Below are 19243 nucleotides of genomic sequence, written 5' to 3' on the forward strand. Positions count from 1 at the left end.
GTGCCCACGTGGTGGGTTCGTTTTTTTTTCTTTTTTTTTTCTGAAGGTTGCTGGTCGTGTCCCGACCTCGTCGCCACTGTAGTGGTTCCCTTTGCAAAGAAATCGCTGACTCTAGCTGCTTTATAACGTTCTTTATTGAAATTACAAATCTCCCTGAAGAGCGCCGAGCCGGCGCTGTCGGATGTACGCTGCCGCGCCTCCTAATGAGCTGCGCGCGCATCCACCTAAAATGGCCGCCGCACGTCACGTCCTTACGTGACGTGCAACAACTAGTAAGCGCCACTACAGTATTACATGCAGGATCCTTAAGTGGCCATTATAAGAATACGGAACCAGACAACCACTGTTTTTGCTTTTGCATTATATTTCACATGTACCTATAGAATTGATAAACAAACTCATTTAGTCAGTTAAGACTAACAAAAAATGTTCACCCCGACAAAGACCATAATTCGAATCTTTGGAGAAAAAACAAAAAACAAAATAAATTTGATAAAGATGCCTATTTCTCATGAATGATGTAATTATTAATACAAAGTAAGAGTGGTAATTTTAATTATGAAGTGGAATTTGTGGTAATTTTAATTATGAAGTGGAATTTGTAACCATTATACTACACATTTATTTCCTTCAATAGAAAAAATATTTTAATTGCTATATAACCAAGAGTAAGCAGTGGTAAACACAGACATTAGAAATTGCACAATGTTGTTTATCATGCAACATTAACATCTCTATGTGATGATATTAGCACTTGTTCACAGAACTGTCAACAGAAGTTCAATATGCAAGTTCTCATCATCCAAAATGTTCTTTCTGAATTTCCTGTTTGAAATATAAAATAGGCCTGATTTCTATCATGGATTGCAACGTCTAAGCTGTTGGTTTCATTATCTAGAAATTATTCCATCTTTTGTTTCCAATTCAAAGTCACAGAATTACCTGAGGAACACTGATGTTGACTCAAATTAGATGCACAAAATAGGATCACAATTGCAGTGAAAAAGGCAACCTCGGTATGCATTTGAGGAAAGGTAATAACTATTGAACTTATCACAGTTTATGGACTACTTCACAAGGTATAAATGTTGGATAGAATCGTTTCCATAAACCAGTCCAGAAAGCAATGTTCATTATAAAAGCTGGCAGCCTTTCTGTCTCTGGATATTAACTTCCTGAGGATGTCTTGATGGCTCCTTAAAACTGATGTTTTGTGAGTTCAAAGCCTTTAAAGAGAAACAGGGTAACGGTTAAAAACATATTGTGATTTTGACCAGAAGCAACAGAAAATCGACCAATATCGTTTTGTGATTTATTCATGTATACGTACGACCCTTGCAAGGAAAGATTATTTTACAGCCCTTTATACCTTATGGAATTGCACAAAAGACACATAACAATAGCACCTTTCGCAAGCTTTAGGACTGGTTGAACAAAAATATAATGTAATGTTTTTAAAGGTAAACAATGTTTTATATTTCTATTTGCTTGATCACTGAAAAAAAGCCTGACAAAGGAATGAACGAAAATAATGAAGTCATTGATTAGATTTTGAAGCAATCTCTAATAAAGAGAAAGGGGCATATTTACAAGCCCCTATCGCCAATACAATGTCTGTTTTAGTGGCGTTGTGTTGGCGATAGGGGCTTTGCCTTATTTACAAGGCAGAGTTATGCCACTTAACCCGTTCGGTCCTGCGGACAGACCCAGGCTGTCCCACGTGACGGTGGGTGTGTGCGTAGGACGGCCGGGGCTGTCCGAACCCCGCCCATTGAATAAAATTCCCGCACCTCGGCAGAATTCGCGCCACGCTGCGGTCAACGGGTTAATGTGGCTTAACGCTGCCTTGTAAATAAGGCCCCCTTTCACGCTGTACTTAGCATGAAAGGGAAGAGCAATGGGGGTTGTGGTGCGCGCTTTACCGCAACACCCATTCATGTTGACGTTGCCCCCTATTTACAAGGGTTGAACAAATAGGATGCAGCGCCAACAGTAAGGCCAAAGTTAAGACCAGGGAAAACCTGGTCCTTAAACAGACAAAACGAGGCAAAATGCTTCATTTCTCCTCGTTTTTGCTGTTTCCATGTCTGCTGTCTTGTGCAGCACACATAGAAACAGCAAATTGCCATTGTTTGTTTGTGTGCAGGAAGGTGACCCTTCCTGCACATAAACAAACAAAAAAAAAAAGAAAAATTACGTTTTGCAAGTTCTATGTGTGCTGCATTAAGTTACAAAACGCCATGAATGATTGTTTATGTGCAGGAAGGGAGAACGTCCTGCACATTAACATTAATTTCCCCCAACGCAGACACCCTTGCACTAAGGTGCAAGGGTGCCTGCGATGGCGCTATGCAGCTGAACTGAGCGCCAGCGCTAGAGGAAACTCAGAGGGGCGCCGCTTTCTTGTGAATTTGGCGCATCCCTGTGTTTTCAGAATGGAGAAGTCTGGCTTTAGCAATGTTTGCTTAACGGCACACCTCTCCATTCTGTGCTAAATATGACTCTAAGGGACACACACACACGTACGTACGCACACACTCTCTCTGTTGTTTTTTTGTACAAAGAAGCATGCTCATACTTGGTGACATGCACCAAAATTAAATAAAGAGAAAATATTAAAATATACAATTATTTAAAAAGAAATGCTCATTAAATAAAAGCAAATTAAACCACTGAAATTGAAATTAACACGTGGAATCGTTTAGATCAGTGGAAAAGGATATGAAACTCTCAGTGCATTTACCTGATGATGCCTTAGGGAAATATGTAAAAGAAATTTTGGGCAGCATCAATTGTCTTCGACCCAGTCCATGCGCTCTTGAAAGGACACAGTGCACATATATATCCCAGAAATGTTGAGCTAGTCCATCAAATAGGTCATTGTGTTTGGGGTTGTTAGAATCTTTGAGAAAGATCATGAAGTCCCAGAGTCCATCAACAGTTTCTGCTATTCTGAGTTTCTTCACTTCAACCAGTTTCAGAGAAGCGGTCTCCCAACACTCGTTATTAATTTCACTTAAACTGCCCGAATGCGGGTTTGCTTGAGCTTCCTTTTGGTACCCAGATCTGCCGTAAACCATGACCACCATCAGTATAAAGAGCAGCTGAAGGTACGATCTGCTGCATAAAGGTTCCATCCTTTGAAAAACCTAAAAAGACAAAAATTATGACAGTGAGGAAACTACTATCAAAATGTTACACTTTAAATTGTTAACCCTAATTCCAAATGACTCTGCCTTATGACATTTGTTGCTCGTGTATCTGTGGCCATGTTTTAAGTTGACCTTTTACTTTATTAAAAAACGTTTCTTAGATGTTCAACTCAAAGCAAAACACAAAGGCTGCCATAAGATAGAATAATATTTTGTCATGGCAGAGTGATGTTTTGCACCACAATGGGAGTTTAAGCCTAGTCTAATGACTGGTAGCAGCTCATGAGTGGTGGGACTTAGTCTTGACTTACAAAGCTTTAAGGCATACATGTGAGAAAACAGTGTAATAAACATAGTATTGTCATGAGGGTTGTGCCTGGGATAAAGTGATTTGTGAGATGAGAGGGCTATATCGGTTGACCTCCATGTGAGCTCTGTGACAGTAACTCTAGTCTTTCTGACCTCTTCCCATCTGCAATATAATACAATAAGGCTCACCATATGATACCTATACCAATTCACTGCCTCAACCCTCATCATCAAAAGGACAGGCAAACATAATGTGTGAAAGGTCCAGTGGAACCTTGAAAGCAACTCGAGGGCAGAGATATAGGCTATATATACCAGCCCACCTATCTGACTCAATACTAAAAAGACAGACCTGCAAAGTCCAGAGAGATCACCGGAGGACTCTAACATATTCCAGCCTGAAGGTCCCACATTGTTACATACCCTGAGCACCAGTATCCTATTATAACAAGAGGATGTTTATAACACACTGCATTTTAGAAAATCACAAGTCCACTTTCTTAGTGCCTTTTGGATCAATTGACTGTGACATTACAAAAAAATGATGGACGCAGTGCTGAACATTGTCAAACATTCAACCCCAGTACACAGATCTGGGCCTAAATCCTTTGGTTTTTGGCAACCCATAACATTCCGGTTTAGACCCAGCCATATGCAAATCAGTCTTGACCCTGCACCCCATCGGAGCGACAGGAGCTGGGGATGTGCATTCATTCTAGACAGTCCCAAGGGGGAGTTGAGGCGGGCCCTGCCTTTTCTGGGTGACTCATAGCTAGGCTGAATAGACCTAATCTGCATTTAGAGTAGTGGGAGGAGTTTCACTAGCACCTGAATAGGCTGGGTCTCCTTTGCACAATGCTGTCTCCACCTTCTGTTGGGAAGCTGGGCCAGTGAGGAAAAAACTGGTTTGGACTGGGCTCAAACACCCTTGCCACAAGGAGAACAAAGAGAAAATGCAGTATAAGTATTGGACCTTAAACCCCAGAGTATTAGATTACTTCTGGATTCAAGAGGAACCTCTACCAATGAGAAGAGCTGGAGACCTGTAAGAAGAAGTACTGCCCCTTTGCTGTGTTGCTTTGCTGGGTTGGCCTGCAGTTGCTGCTTCTGTCAAAGAGAGAACAAAGACTGGAAATTGCTGTGAACCTGCTTGAGAAGAATCTCCAAGTGCTTGTGTGTGTCTGCCTCCTGTTCTGAAGTATCAGGGCCACGAAGACTTCACACCAATCCACTGACCAGCACCTGAACTCCTCTTTGGACTTCTGAATTGCAAAGGGTGTCAGTTCCAGTTCCTGGTCCCAGAAAATTGTGTGGTTGGTGCTGCAAAGCAAGAGAACAACTCTGACACCCTCATCCCCACCGTCAGTGATGCCGAAACCTGCACCAAGGCCAGGGGCACAGCTTGTGAACTGCACAATGCATTGCTCCGCCTGCACCGCAGGTCTGATGTCCTTGGATGTCGTGCCTGCCAGCACCAGTATCCCGTCATCGCAGAGCTGATAACCCACGGGGGTGGCTTCACAAACTGTTTGGCGTCACATGGCGTCACATGGTCTCACCGGAACTGAAGCCTCATCACTGACACCACTTAACCTCCCCTGTCCTGGACTTGATGCCCCTCCTTCTCAGGACTTGGCGTCTCGCCTTCTCCATGGCAGAAAGTAGCCAGATTCGCCTAAACAACTGACGCCTCATCTCCACATCGTCCATAGATTCTGTTTCCAAGGAACTTCTGTTTGGGGGACCGTGTGACTACATACCAGACCCGTTCACCTCGTGGTCAGCGCTGTACTCTGGATTTGTGCCTGTCACAACGTCGTAATAGCCCCAGGTGTCTAACTATTTGTTGCTATGAGTTCTATTTTTGGGGTAACCATATTAAAAGTGATATCTTGATACATGTTTGTTGTATTTTTGTCATTATGGTCTTGCTTGGTTTAGATAAAGATACTTTATTTTTCTAAGCTGATGTGGTGTCCATTTGTGGTGATTTTACTGTCTTAGTGTGTGTTTGGGTACAAATACTTTACACATTGCCTTTGGGATAGGCCTGTCTGCTCGTGCCTATTCCTTGTGCGCAAATAACCCGCTTACACTTTAATTGTGCTCTGCATTTCCACTATGCATTAGGCTAGCACCTAGCTTCCCCGCATTATTGCATTTTAAAAACGTTTTTGAATTTTAGGCTGTGATTATATATTTTTTTAATTGAACTAAATTGAATCTGATTGAGCTTACCTGCATTTCGGACGATTAGGAGGGCACGAAATCGCAGTCAAGCATCAACGCAAACCGGAAGTTACTGAAGTATCGCTGGAGGAGGGGCAGCATTGTAGTTGTTTTAATGCAGGGGACTACAAAAACGGGGCAGCGGCGCGGAACCCATAAGGATTGCCTGTGCTTTGTGCACCAGTAACCCGCTTACACTTTAACTGTGCTCTACATTTCCACAGAGCAATGGGCTAGCACTTGCTTTCCCCACATTATTGCGTTTATGATTTAGAATTTTAGGCTGTGAATATATTTTTTTTAATTGAACTAAATTGAATCTGATTGAGTTTGCCATCATTTCGGACAATTAGGCGGACGCAAAATCACAGTCAAGCCTCAGTGCAAACCGAAAGTTACTGGAAGTAGCGCTGGAGGTGGGGCAGCATTCTAGTTGTTTTAACACAGGGACCAATAAAAACGGGGCAGCAGCACGGTGCCCCAAAGGCTAGCCAGACTGCGCCTGTCTTCACCCCAACGGGACCAGGGGCCAGGGACCCTGCCCCTTTTATAGGAAACCCTAGGATTCACCACCAATGTTCCAGAGAGATGCTTTTGAAACTGGCCAAACCGCAGCATGATCACGGACGATCCATTCTCATGCCTCCACTGTAAATGGGGCTGCCAAGCAATATCTGAACAGCATACTAAAAAAGCTATCAGTTTGGATGGCCTTCTAATGGCCTGCATTAATTTTAACTCCAGGTCAATGCTTAAACAGTGCCTCGAGATCTGGGACATCTTAGCAGACACAAAACCTGACCTAGCATTTATACAGAAACTTGGCTCGATGATAACAATTCCCCTGACATTACTACCACCCTACCGGTTGGATATAAGCTATCAAAACGGGATGGGAAGGGACGGAAGGGAGGGGTATAGCTATCCTATTCAACGACAGCTTTATCTGTGTTCCTGAGTCAGTGGCCCTATTGGGTGAACATGAGATCTTGGCTTCTTCAGTGTCCAATGGTGAGCAAAAACTACTCCGGGGAGCAGTAATTTACAATCCTCCTGGATACAAGCCAGATTTTACCACCAAATTGTTGTCCCAACTATTCCCCTCTTGCCTCAAACATAAAGACTTTCTAGTTATTGGTGAGTTTAATGTTCATTTTCAACACTCCATGGACCCGGTGGTCAAAAACGTAGAAAGTGATATGCAGATACTGCAACTAAAACAATGGATCAAAGGGCCAATCCACGTGGCTGGACATACACTGGTCCTACTGTTCTCCAACATAGAGGCTATCAACGCCTCAAAGGTTACACATCTGTCCTGGACTGACCACTCCTTAATCTCCTTTTCTCTCAACCTACCAATCAAGTGAACCCATGTGACCACACCATCCACAACGTTAAAAAAGACCATGGAATCTTATCACCCCTGATCTGTTCGCTTCCCCTTTCTCCCCAAATGACCCAAGCATTGCCAGAACACTCTCTGCTAAGGCAGAGGCTGAACTCTTGCATAATGAGATCACTAATGCACTGAATCAGTGCGCTCCATGACTAGAAAGTAAATCTAACAGGAAATCACAATCAGAGAAATGGCATTCATTAGAATTAAAACTATTAAAAAGTAGATGTAAATCCCTGGAACATAAGTGGAGACTATCCAAAGAAAGCAATGAGAGACAGATCTACAAAGGGGATCTGAAAATCTACCACAATGCCCTCAAAAGTGCAGAAAAAACACTACTATGCAAAACGAATTGAACACAACTGTAATTCATCTAAAGACATATATAGCATAGTGAAGTAACTCTGCAAACCAACTAGTATGTCCCATACTATGACTCCTTCTACTGACAACTGTGAGCTAATTAAAAACTTCTTCACTAATAAAGTCTCTAAAATATACTCCTCCTTCAATAGCCAATCCACCGCTAACAAATTAGACGGGGATACCTTAGCACCACACCTTAAAGCACATGCTTACATATGCAACCTGGCCTCAATATTGGAAGAACAGGTTGCAAAAGCTATGACAGGATCTCCGCTCAAACGCTTCCCTCACTTTATCTTCTTACGACTTGTATCGGTCCTAAGCCCGCATGTTACTTGTAGCTTCAGTAAATCTCTAGATTTGGCATCATTCCCAGATATCTAGAAGGAAACCATGGTATTTCCACTATTACAACAAGTATGCTTAGAAATCTATAACTCTGCAAACTACCGACCAATCTCTCAATTACCACACTTGTTTAAAGTATTGGAGAAACTGGTCAATAAACAACAGGTCAATTTCCTAGAAATAAATGAACTTTTAGATCCTTCTCAGACCGGTTTTAGAGCTGATAACAATACAGAAGCCACCTTACTTGCAATATCAGACAACATCAGATCCTTGGTGAACCAAGGTAAAACTTCTGCACTGATCTTTTTGGTATTAACAGCAGCTTTTGATACTGCTTCCCACGACCACCAGCTACGTATTTTACATGAAAAAGGAATACATTTGAAAGCTCTTCAGTGCTTCACCTCTTTTCTATTCAACAGAACACAAAAAATCCAAATGGACCCTTTCTCTTCCAGTTCAATTTCTATCAAATACGGAGTCCCGCAGGGGACCTCCCTGAGCTCCACCCTGTTTAATGCTTATGTCTCCTCCCCAGCGGAGATTAGCAGGAAATGGGGCTTCATTATCTGCTCCTATGCAGATGATACGCAGCTGCTAATTGCCTTTGAAGAAAGGCATGAGAATACCCAAAATAATCTAATTAACTGTCTCACAGAAACAGCAACCTGGATGACTGAACACTGCTTGAAGTTGAATGCTGAAAAGTCTGAGATCCTGCTTTTCGGTGGAGCACACCTAGTCTGGGACAATACCTGGTGGCCCGGGTGCTAGGAGCTGCCCAAGAACCCAAGTGAGTTGCAAAAAACTTGAGCATACTCATCGATAATACACTAGAAATGCAAGACCAAGTTTGAGCGATGTGCGGGAAAAGCCTCGCTATGATGAAGCTACTACGAATACTTTTTTCATGGATCCCCTTAACCCCTTGCCTGCTCATGACGAGCTCAGCTCGTCATGAGTTGTGCCGCTCGCACGCTGATGACGAGCTGAGCTCGTCATGTAACGCGACTTTTAGAAAAAAGCCGCACAGCGCAAAAATAACCGCCGCACGCATGCGGTTATACTGTAGAAAGCCATTACCCAGGCACTACTTTCTAGCAGACTTGACTATGGGAAGGCGCTCCATGTGGGCATGCCCGAATCTTTTTCCCCGACTGTAGGTGGTCCAGAATGCTGCTGCTGCTAAACTGGTCTGCAATAAAAGCAAATACAGCTCGGCATCTGTCTGAGGGAACTGCATTGGTTTCCCATATGCCAAATGGCTAAGCTCAAGCTCCTGTGTTATGCTCATAGAGCGCTACATAAAAGTGGCCCCCGAATCTTGAGAGATCAAATTGAATTCTATACACCCACACGAAATCTGAGATCTCACTATCATGCCATGGCCAAAATCAAACGGATCAAGAAGGTTAGAGGTGAAGGTCGAGCCTTCTATATTCTGGCGGGCGTTCACTGGAATTAACTACCCTTAGACCTTCGCCTAACGGACAAATATTTTTCTTTCAGGAAGAAAATTAAAACATGGCTGTTCCCCAAAACATAGCCAAAGATACCCACTGTCATCTTGGCTGGGGTTCCACTCTTTTACATTGTCCGGATAATCATCACTTCCATATCAGGATAACGCTTTCCTAGCGCCGTGATGGCCCTTGGGATTAATGCTGCGCTTAATAAATAATAAATACAAATACAGGCTACCAAGGGGGTGAGCAGGGACTATCTAAAGTGTGTAACTCCCTTACCCTGACTAGAAGGAAGGGTCCCTACTTGGACAAAGGTGCATACCTCTGCCAACTAGAGACCCCCATTTTCTAACAGTGATGTTGCTATGTGCGTACTAAGTGGAAAAGGGTATGCCAAGATGTGGGTCCCTTGCTCACTGCCCCACTGGAATCAAGCTAGCCTGGCTGATGAGGGGTAAAACCCCCAAACCGGTCCCAGAATGCTTGTTTACGGTCCTAGTAGCTCTAACATGTTCCAGTATTTGTTTCTTTAATTCACAGATAGTACCTCCTATAAATTGCAAACTGCAGGGACACTCTATTACATATGCGCCATACTGATTTTTGGATGTAATGTTTTGTCTGATTTTCAATTTTTGTTTTTTTGCTGTGCTGAATTTTTGTTTTTCTACTGCAATCTAACAGACCTTGAATGTAAAAGTGTGTCTATAAGATTTGTCGCTCTCCTGAATGTTATATTCGAGTGGTTTCACATTATTTCTGCCGCTGTCGGGTCTCATTGCAATAGACCCCAACGTTTTCTTAGAATTTGGCCTATTTGTTCTGCTTCAGCTGAGTATGTTGTTATAAGGTGTATGGGGCCCTCATCTTTTGATTTTTGTTTACCTTTCTAGCATTTCTGCTCTGTTCAGAAGTTTTGTCTTGGCCAGTTTTGCGCTGATCACCTGTTTTGGGTATTTTCTAGTTTGAAATCTTTTCACAGTTTCACTGCTATGGTTTGCCATTTCTTTTTCCTGGTAGCAAATTCTCTTGATTCCTAAAAATTTCCCATAGGGAATGCTCCATTTTAAACTTTATTGTGGAAACTGTTCCCATGGAGTATTGTGCCAGTGGGAGTTTTCTTGCGATGTAATGCTGTTTGGATTATGTTATCAACATCACTAAATAAATTGATGGACAGAGTATTGCAACACTCACCCGCTGTCAAAGATTTGGGTGTAATCCATTGTTATTTTGCTCACCACGTCAACCCAGTTTGGACCCAGCCGCATGCAAATCAGTCTTGACCCTTCTCCCCATTGGAACAGTCCAGCCCGACTTTCCAAGCCAGGCCCTCCCTGGACTGGAACAAGCATCTGGGGACCGGTTTCAGGGTATCTCTCCTCATCAGCCGGGCTAGCTTGAATCCAGTGGTGCAACGAGCAAGGGACCCCCTCTCTGGGCATACCTTTAGCCTTTTAGGTCGCAGATAGCATGATCACAAAATAAAATGATGGACGAGTGTTGAAAATCATAAACACTCACCTCCAAATCACAGATCTGGGTTTAATCCATAGTTATTTTGCTCACCACCCAGTTTGGACCCAGCCATATGCAAATCAGTCTTGATCCTGCTCCCCATGGGCACAGTCTATCCCGAACTGCCAAGCCAGGTATTCCCTGGACCGGAAACAAGCATCCTGGGACAGGTTTCGGGTATTACTCCTCATCAGCCAGGCTTGCTTGAGCCCAGTGGTGCAGCGAGCAAAGTATCCGCATCTGGGCATACCCTTAGCCACTTATGGCGCACATAGGAACATCACAAAATAAAATGATAGATCGGGTTCATTCAAATTTACGGTCCCCTTCAGTCTTGTGTGATTTATTTCAGATAACTGACATTCAGTGATGAAATATGTCCCAGAAAGTTATCATGATTCAAAAAAATCATTTGTTACTACTTGGATTCACTCTTTTCTTTCGTTTCTGTGGTGTGTCATTCAGAAGGTGCTCACACTGATTTCTGGGTATTGTAGTCTTGTTTTTAAAATCATTGTTCATTAGTGTATCTTTACCACCCTTCGATAGGTTTCAATTGATTAGTATGTAGTCTCAAGCTCATCCCAGATGATCCTTATTGTTTTCAATAAAAATTTACTGATATTTAGATCCTTTGAATTCCATGTTTATATATCATACTCCCGGAGGGCAATTGTCTGGCATTTTGGGCATTGTAGTCATCATTTTTATATTTTTATTTCATTATTGCTCTTTCTTTACAACCCTCGAATGTGTCGATTGTACCTATTGATTGGAGCTTCCTTTGTTACCAATTATTTACATATGTATGCATGCTTTTCTTTTCTTTTCAATTAAGCACTCCGATATACGCCACTGGCATTGTTGTCATAATTGATTTGTGTTTTTTTATTTCAGCATAGGGATACCTGCCCCCCTAGGTCCTGTGGGGTGCCCCAGAGGGACCCTTCAAGGGCCCAATTGTTTCTAAATCATCTGTTTTTGCCACAATTTAGTGGGACTCCTGCAGGATTGCAGCAAAAAAAAAAAAGAAAATGGTGGTCCACCATTGTTTTTATAAATGTTTGGGACAAGTGCTCCTCGCCGAGCCCCTTTTGGGCCCTGGGCTCCCCTTTCCCTGGGGTCAGGTATATTAACTTAGGGGAGGGGCATGTGGGCCCCCCTTACCGATGGCGGCTCTGGCAATTCTATCCCCTGGTGCTCAATTGAGAAAAAAGGAGAGGGGGACACTCTCTGAGAGTCTTAAAAAGCCCCAAGGACCCCTTCCCTATGGGCCGCAACATAACGTTAAAGGGAGGGGGCTGTGCAGTCACCTTCCTTGAGCCTCTAAAGGCCTCAGGGACACTAGGGCTGATTCCGTTACTGTGCCCTGGGGAGCTCAGCACCGGGACACAGTAGTTTCCTTGCCCCAACCAACGCTGGCAGGAAAATAAATGTTTGCTACCCCAGCAGGAGCATTTTTAAATATCCGACCAGAAGGGAGAAAACATGCCTTCCCTCCCTGTAGCAGCACGGGCAGGGTAGGCATGTCTGCTATGCACCCAGTGATCCCAGTCTGCTGCCTACACCCTCGTGGGCTGAGAAACAAATATTGTTCACACCCAGATGGAGCATTCAAAGACAGCTGGTCACTATGCGGGGAACGAGCTGGGGCCACGGGGATACTGGAGCTACCCCTGTGACTTGTGGTTTGTGGGTGCCCTGGTTCCTTTTGGGAATGTGGAAGGAGATCCTTTCGTTCAGGTATTTGGGTCTGATGTTGTGGAGGGATTTGCAGGCATTGGTGAGTAGCTTGAAGGTTACTCTCTTTTCAACTGCAAGCCAGTGGAGGTCTCATAGGTGATGGGTCATGTGCTCGTGTCGTGGGGTTCTGAGGACGAGTCTGGCTGCGGTGTTCTGGATGGTTTGGAGCTTGTGTAGCAGGGTTTTGTTGATTCAGGGTGAGAGGGTGTTACAGTAGTCCAGTCTGCTGGTTATGAGTGTGTGGGTGATGGTCTTTCTGCATTCAGGAGGGATCCACTTGAAGGTTTTGCAGAGGATGCAGAGGGAGTTGAAGCAGGTGGAGATGACGGCGTTGGTCTGGCTGGTCATGGTGAGGGAGGAGTCTAGAATGATGCCAAGGTGCCGTGGGTGGGGTTCCAAGGGCAGTGGGCCACCAGGAGCTGTCCCATGCAGTGGGGGAGGGTCCAAGGATGAGGACCTCAGTCTTCTCTGAGTTCAGTTTTAGGCAACTGTTGCTCATCTATGCTGCGACATCTTTCATTCCTTTGTGGAAGCTGAGTCTTGTGTCTTCGGGGTTCTTCATGATGGAGAGGATGAGTGGGTGTCGTTGGCGTAAGATACTTTGCTGAGCCCATGCTAGCTGACGATAGTGGTGAGGGGGACCATGTGGATGTTTAAGAGAGTGGGGCTGAGCGAGGATCCTTGGGGTACTCCGCAGTTAATCTCTGTAGGTTCACAGGGAAGGGGACGAGTCTGATCCTTTGGGTTCTGCCAGAGAGAAAGGAGCAGATCCAGTCGAGCGTGGTTACTCGTATACCGGTGTCATGGAGTCTGGCTGCAAGAGTGCAGTGTGAGATGGTGATGAAGGCTGTGGAGAGGTCTAGTAGGATGAGTGCCGCAGTGTGGCCCTGGTCGAGTAGCATGCGGATGTCATTGGTGGCAGCGAGGAGGAAGGTCTCGGTGCTGTGGTTGCTGAGAAATCCAGACTGGTAGGAGTCGAGGATGACGTTCTCTTTGATGAATGTGGTCAGCTGGGCGTTGATGAATCTCTCTGTGACTTTGGCTGCGAAGGGAAGGAGAGAGATGGGCCGGTAGTTCTTCAGGTCCGTCGGGTCATCCGAGGGTTTCTTGAGGAGGGGCTTAACCTCTGCTCGCTTCCAGTAGTCGGGGAAGATGCCGGATTCGAGGGAGGCATTGATGGTCCGGCCTAGTTCGGGTGCAATGGCAGCGGCAGCTCTGTGGTAGATGTGTGGTGGGCAGGGGTCCATTGATGCTCCTGAGTGGGTGTTCTTCATGGTCGTGGTGGTGTCTTTGGTAGTAGCAGGTTTCCAGGTGGTGATTGTTGGCTGGCTGTCAGTGGTAGGGGGGAGAGGTGTACGGAGTCTGTTCACTGAAGTTGTCGTAGAGGGCCCTGACTTTCAGGTGGAAGTAGGAGCTGAGCTTGTTGCAGAGGTCCTGGGAAGGTGTGATGTCCGTGGCTTCGCTTGGGGGTTTGGTGAACTGCTGTATGACGTTGAAGAGTTCTTTAGCGTTACTTGCGTTGGTGTGGATGTTGTCCTTGATGAAGGTTTGCTTGGTGGCTCTTATGTGCTGGTGGTATTCATTCATGGCATTCCTGTAGTTGTTCTTATCTGCAATGGTTTTCCTGTTTAGCCAGACTTTCTCGAGGCGTCTGCAGGAGTGCCTGGCTTTTTGGAGGTCGGTGGTGAACCAGGCAGCTTACTGGGTGCGTTGTTTGACAGGGTGACGGAGTGGTGCGAGCTTGTCAGCGTAGCTGAAGAGCCATCGGTGTAGTTCTTTAGCTGCAGAGTTGGCATCGGTCGTGGTGAAGGGGGGGTCATGGTGGAGGGTGGTGTTAAGGTGTTCCTCTATGATCTTGCTCCAGTTCCTTCGTGGCATGCGGAGGGCGGGTTTGGTAGCAGTGTTGGTGTTGAAGGTGAAGGTGAAGTGTATGCAGTGGTGGTATGTCCAGAGGGGCTGCGTGGTGTGGCTGAAGTGGATGTTTGTGTGTGTGTATGTGTGTATGTGTCTTGTAAAGCGCACTGCTGCCCTGAGGCGTCGTGGCGCTGTAGACCGCTGGGGAACCCATCCTGGCTATCCCTGTGAGATGGTCCCTACTGGGTATCTCCAAGGTGAAACCAGGCATCCCCGGCGAATGTGGGGGGCCGTTGTAGAGATGAGGCAAGCTAATGCCCAGAGTTGCCGAGTGTGATCCTGGTTACAGTAGGCACCGAGACGAGAATTATCCCGTGGTCCATGACCCTGCCGCGTCGGGAATTGAACCCTGGTCCCGGGCCGTTCTCTGCTTCCGGGTCTGCCGCCTCTAACCAGTGAGCCACACCACTCCTGTGTACCTCCTGTGAAGATGGGGTCGAGGGTGTATCCGGCTCTGTGGGTGGGGGTGGTGACGAGCTATTTCAGTCCGAGGTTGGCGATGTTGTCAAGGAGGGTGGTGAGTCGGGGTCGCTGCGGTTGTCGAGGTGGAAGTTCAGGTCTCTGATGAGAATGTAGTCCATGGAGGCGATGGCGTGGGGTGCGACGAGGTCTGCAATGGTGGTGGCTGAAGAGGCGCGAGGTCCGGGGGGTCTGTAGATGAGGTTCCTGCGCAGCGTGGTTCTGGAGCTGGTTTGGATCTGAAAGTGGAGGTGCTCTGTGTTGGAGAGGCAGTTGCACCTGCTGGAGGTGGAGAGTCGGAGGGAGCTCTTGTGTGCAATGGCCAGTCATCCTCCTGGCTGGTGGGGGTGGTCCTTTCTTTGGATCTTGTATCCGTCGAGGATGGCAGTGGCGATGTAGGGGGCGGAAGTGGTGTTGGTCCACGTTTCTGTGAAGAAGGCGATGTCTGGTTAGAGGGTGTCGAGCAGCTCCCAGATCTTCGTGGCGTGTCTGTGGAGGGAGCGCACATTGAGGAGGATGCACGTCAAGGCTTCGGTGGTGCGGGAGTCCGGCGTGGGTTCTGTGGTCGTGGGGGGGCTGTTGATGGTGAAGGGTTGTCAGCAGTGTAGACAGGAGAACTGGCCATGGGTGGTGTTCGGCATCGATCTCTGGCAGTTGTTGTTCTGTCTGGGCTTGAGTGCGAGGAGGGCAGCTGAGTCGTGGTGGTGAATGGCGGAAGAACCGGGGTCCCGCATCGCAGCAGCCGCCATTAGGTAGGAGAGGGGGAGGGAAGCGCAGCTGGGTGGTGGGAAGTGACGCAGGGGCAGATGTGGCGTGGAATAGGAGAGGGGGCAAAAAACAGGCAGGAGGGGGAGGAAAAACAGGAAAAAGGCAACAGAGACAGAGCAGACACAGAAAAGCAGAAGGGTGGCATAGGGGCATATCGAGGCATCAACAGAGCCAAAAACAGCAAAGAGTTACAAGTGCAGACACGTTCAGAAATAGACAGAAGGCAGCAAGAGGCACAAGGGCAGACATGGGTACAAAAAGAGAAAGAAAGCAGCAAAGAGGCACAGGGCAGACATGGGCACAAGAGAGACAGAGAGCAGCAAGAGGCGCATGGCAGACACGGGCCCAAAAGTGACAGAGAGCAGCAAATCGGAGCAGTGACACGTTACGGCAGAGCTGCAGGGAGAGCAGGTCTCTGACCAAGAGGTCAACATACAAGTGAACCAATGTAATTTCCTGTTTCTCAGGGAGCCCTACTTCTATTCCTACTCTAGTATGTTGTATTAATATTCTATGACCAGGACTTCACCCTAATACTATGTAAACATCTCTTATAGATTTGGAGTGCTCACATATGCTATGTCCTGAAGATGATCTCTTAATAACGGAGATCGAAACACCATCAACCCCCTACAACAAGAACTCCATATATTTGATATATATTATTTCCTAAGGAGTTCACTTGTATGTTGTTAATGCAATGTATATATTTTAAAGTCACCCTCACTGCGCACCTCACGCTTGTTGTCACTAGCACCTGAACTAGTATTATTTCTTGCATACTATTGAAAAAACTACTGTTACTCTGATCATAACGTGTCCCTGGTCACACATTTCCATGATTCCTCCAGAATTAATTGCCTCCCGTTACTTAGTTGCACTGTTGCCCCTTCTGGCGCAACCCCTGCGTCTGCCTTGGACCATTTTTTTAAACCATTGTTTTCATAAACATTATTCCCCCCAAGGTTCTAATATTGGGTTACCCTTGGTTTTCCTCTGCGTATCACACCCAGTGGCTACACAGCAAGGGTTTCCACTTTCTTAATTATTTTCTGAAGAATCCTCTATGTGTTTAATCTTTGTTCCTCACTTTTTTAATTCCGAACTCATTCTGGTCTCTTACACACATAATGTCTGCACCCGTTATTCCAACATACACTGAGGATTACATTGCTAACACCACCACCCCAACGGACTTGGCCACTGAAAAATTGACTGTCTTAGTAATACTGAAAAAGAAACCCATACAGACAGACTACATGCGCGCATGCTTACAGAGTGTCAGTAAGCAGATATTTTCCCAATAGGATAAAAAATTCAAGAACGGTTTCTCACACATTGGAACTACGTGTTCCCGCCATTGGATGGTGCTCGGTATTGATAACGCACTTGAACACATCAAAAAAGAATTGGAAGAAATTCTTGAGCTATAAAAGGCAATCCTAGAACTAGACAGTATGGTAGATGCAAACTCAGCCCTAGATAAACTAGAGCGCTCCATACTTCATTTCCACAGCTTTGATCATCACAAAAAATCCATTAAAGTGTCTAAAGACATAAAAAACTATAGTAAGGAGAGAGCCTATCCTTACTTACAGGAAGATTTTTTCACAACACCCACCTAAGAACAGCAGAGAAAATAGACAAACTGTACATTTTTCTGACTCCTCTGCGGACTCTGACGTTTTTGACCCCGGATCAGGTCCAAGCACCTCAACCCACAACCCTAACTTTTTGGGGAGAGGCCTACCCTTTGGAGGGGAAAGAGGCAGAGGCAGGGGAAAAACCAGGTGCAACTTCCCACCAGGGGAGCGTCAAACGAGACGCAAGTTCTACCAAGGGGGGTACCAACACTAGACCTTTTCCCCTAACACCCACACCTAATGGGGAAGAAATCCCAATTTTTAACCTGTCCTAACACCAGTTGGCATCTATGGACTTTGCTCTACTGAGCAGAGGTCTATCTTTTGTAATAACGGAGAAACCCAACTGATTCACGATACAAACTGAAATCTTCCAGTCCTTTAGAAAAGTGAGACTAAATGCTTTCTTCCACAATAAAGACCCTTCGAACAACACAGACACTACCAGATTACATCCCAAATCTACATTCAACCCCCGAATGGTTCCATGTTCTCTGAAATACTTATTTTTTTTGAAAAATATTTTTATTGCGAAACCATAGAAGGCACTGGTTCTCATAGCCTCTCAGGCCAATCGAGGACAAGATTATCAACATGGGATGCTCAGAGTAAAACACAGCCATATGGGCCCACATCTCGCAGGCAGGGCGGCGTAAATTCAGAGCATGTCTCAAATAAACATAGCCGTACATTAACAATATGTAGCCAGCATTGTATTCCGCTGATTTTTATATGCATATCCTCTCTCCCACGTCCTTCATATAATCCCACTCCTATCTCTCTGGATAACTACTTTTTATTATGTTTCTAATAAAACACTGTTTAAACATAGAACAAGGAACAAACCCCCCGTGCGTGGCATGCCCTCTGAAATACTTACCTTCGAACATCTAGTCCTTAAAGACCTGGACAAAATACAGAAAGAGTACAAGTTTACCCCATAAAATGCCAGCCTGGTAGAAAAACAGACTAAAAGACCTTGATGAAATTGTTATAAAACCCTCTGACAAAGGTGGTAGGATAGTCATACAGGATAAAACAGCGCATGACAATGAGATTTTCCATCCGCTAAACAACACGAGCATTATGAGCACCTCAGGAGCAACCCTCTCCAAGAAATTAGTGACCTCCTCTTGAATGTCACTAAAAAAGCTGAAGAAGAGGGTTTTATCAGTAAAAGTGAATTCCTATTTCTCAACAATAAGGCCCCACGCACCCCTGTTCTATACACGCTACCAAAAATACATAACAATTTGCAAATTCCACCAGGCAGGCCCATCCTATCTATCAAGGTGTGGCTCTATCCTAGAATCCCTAGGCAAAAACATTGACCACTTCACACGGGACCTGGTACAGACTACTACTACATATGTGAAGGATACCACACACTTCATAAATCTGATTGAATCAGAAACTTTCGACCCACAGACTGAACTCCTGGTTACCTTTGACATCGAACCTATATACACCAATATCCCCCAGGACAAGGGGATTGAGGTTATCAGAAATCACCTTAACCAAAGTCAGTCACCTCACTAAGTTCCCACAGACTTCATTATCTCACTTCTTGAAATAGCTCTAGCTAAGAAATATTTCCTCTTCCAAGATAAATACTATAGGCAGTGCAAAGGTACATCTATGGGCGCTGTTTTTGCTCCTAATTTTGCGAATCTGTTCGTTGATAACATAGAGACCTCTACTATTCTCAACATAGTCAACCCATACCCACACACATTTGGGTAGGTGACAGCACAGAATTACAAGACTTCTGCTCTTAGCTCAATAGCAGTTAGCCACACCTTAGATTCACATACCATCACAATAAGACCCAAATTGACTATCTGGGCGTTACCGTAAAAAGTCTGGACGGAGCACTATATACAACCCTGTTCAGAAAGCCAATTGAACGCAATACCCTACTTC

General features: G+C 45.3%; 1 protein-coding gene across 1 annotated transcript in view; it reads right to left on the reverse strand.

Annotated features, from left to right (window-relative positions):
• Positions 1 to 840: 840 nt before the first annotated feature.
• FAM237B (family with sequence similarity 237 member B) overlaps positions 841 to 19243 on the reverse strand; it is a 459720-nt gene continuing 441317 nt past the window's right edge. Inside the window, exons 2-3 of the mRNA XM_078664396.1 lie at positions 2744 to 3149; positions 841 to 1226 (exon numbers count right to left, since the gene is read on the reverse strand). Coding sequence (XP_078520522.1) covers positions 1198 to 1226; positions 2744 to 3137 — 423 coding nt within the window. The 5' untranslated portion in view covers positions 3138 to 3149 and the 3' untranslated portion in view covers positions 841 to 1197. The remainder of the gene's footprint in view (positions 1227 to 2743; positions 3150 to 19243) is intronic.

The sequence above is a fragment of the Lissotriton helveticus genome, chromosome 10 (genome assembly GCF_964261635.1).
Source record: "Lissotriton helveticus chromosome 10, aLisHel1.1, whole genome shotgun sequence".
NCBI classification, from domain to species: Eukaryota; Metazoa; Chordata; class Amphibia; order Caudata; family Salamandridae; genus Lissotriton; species Lissotriton helveticus.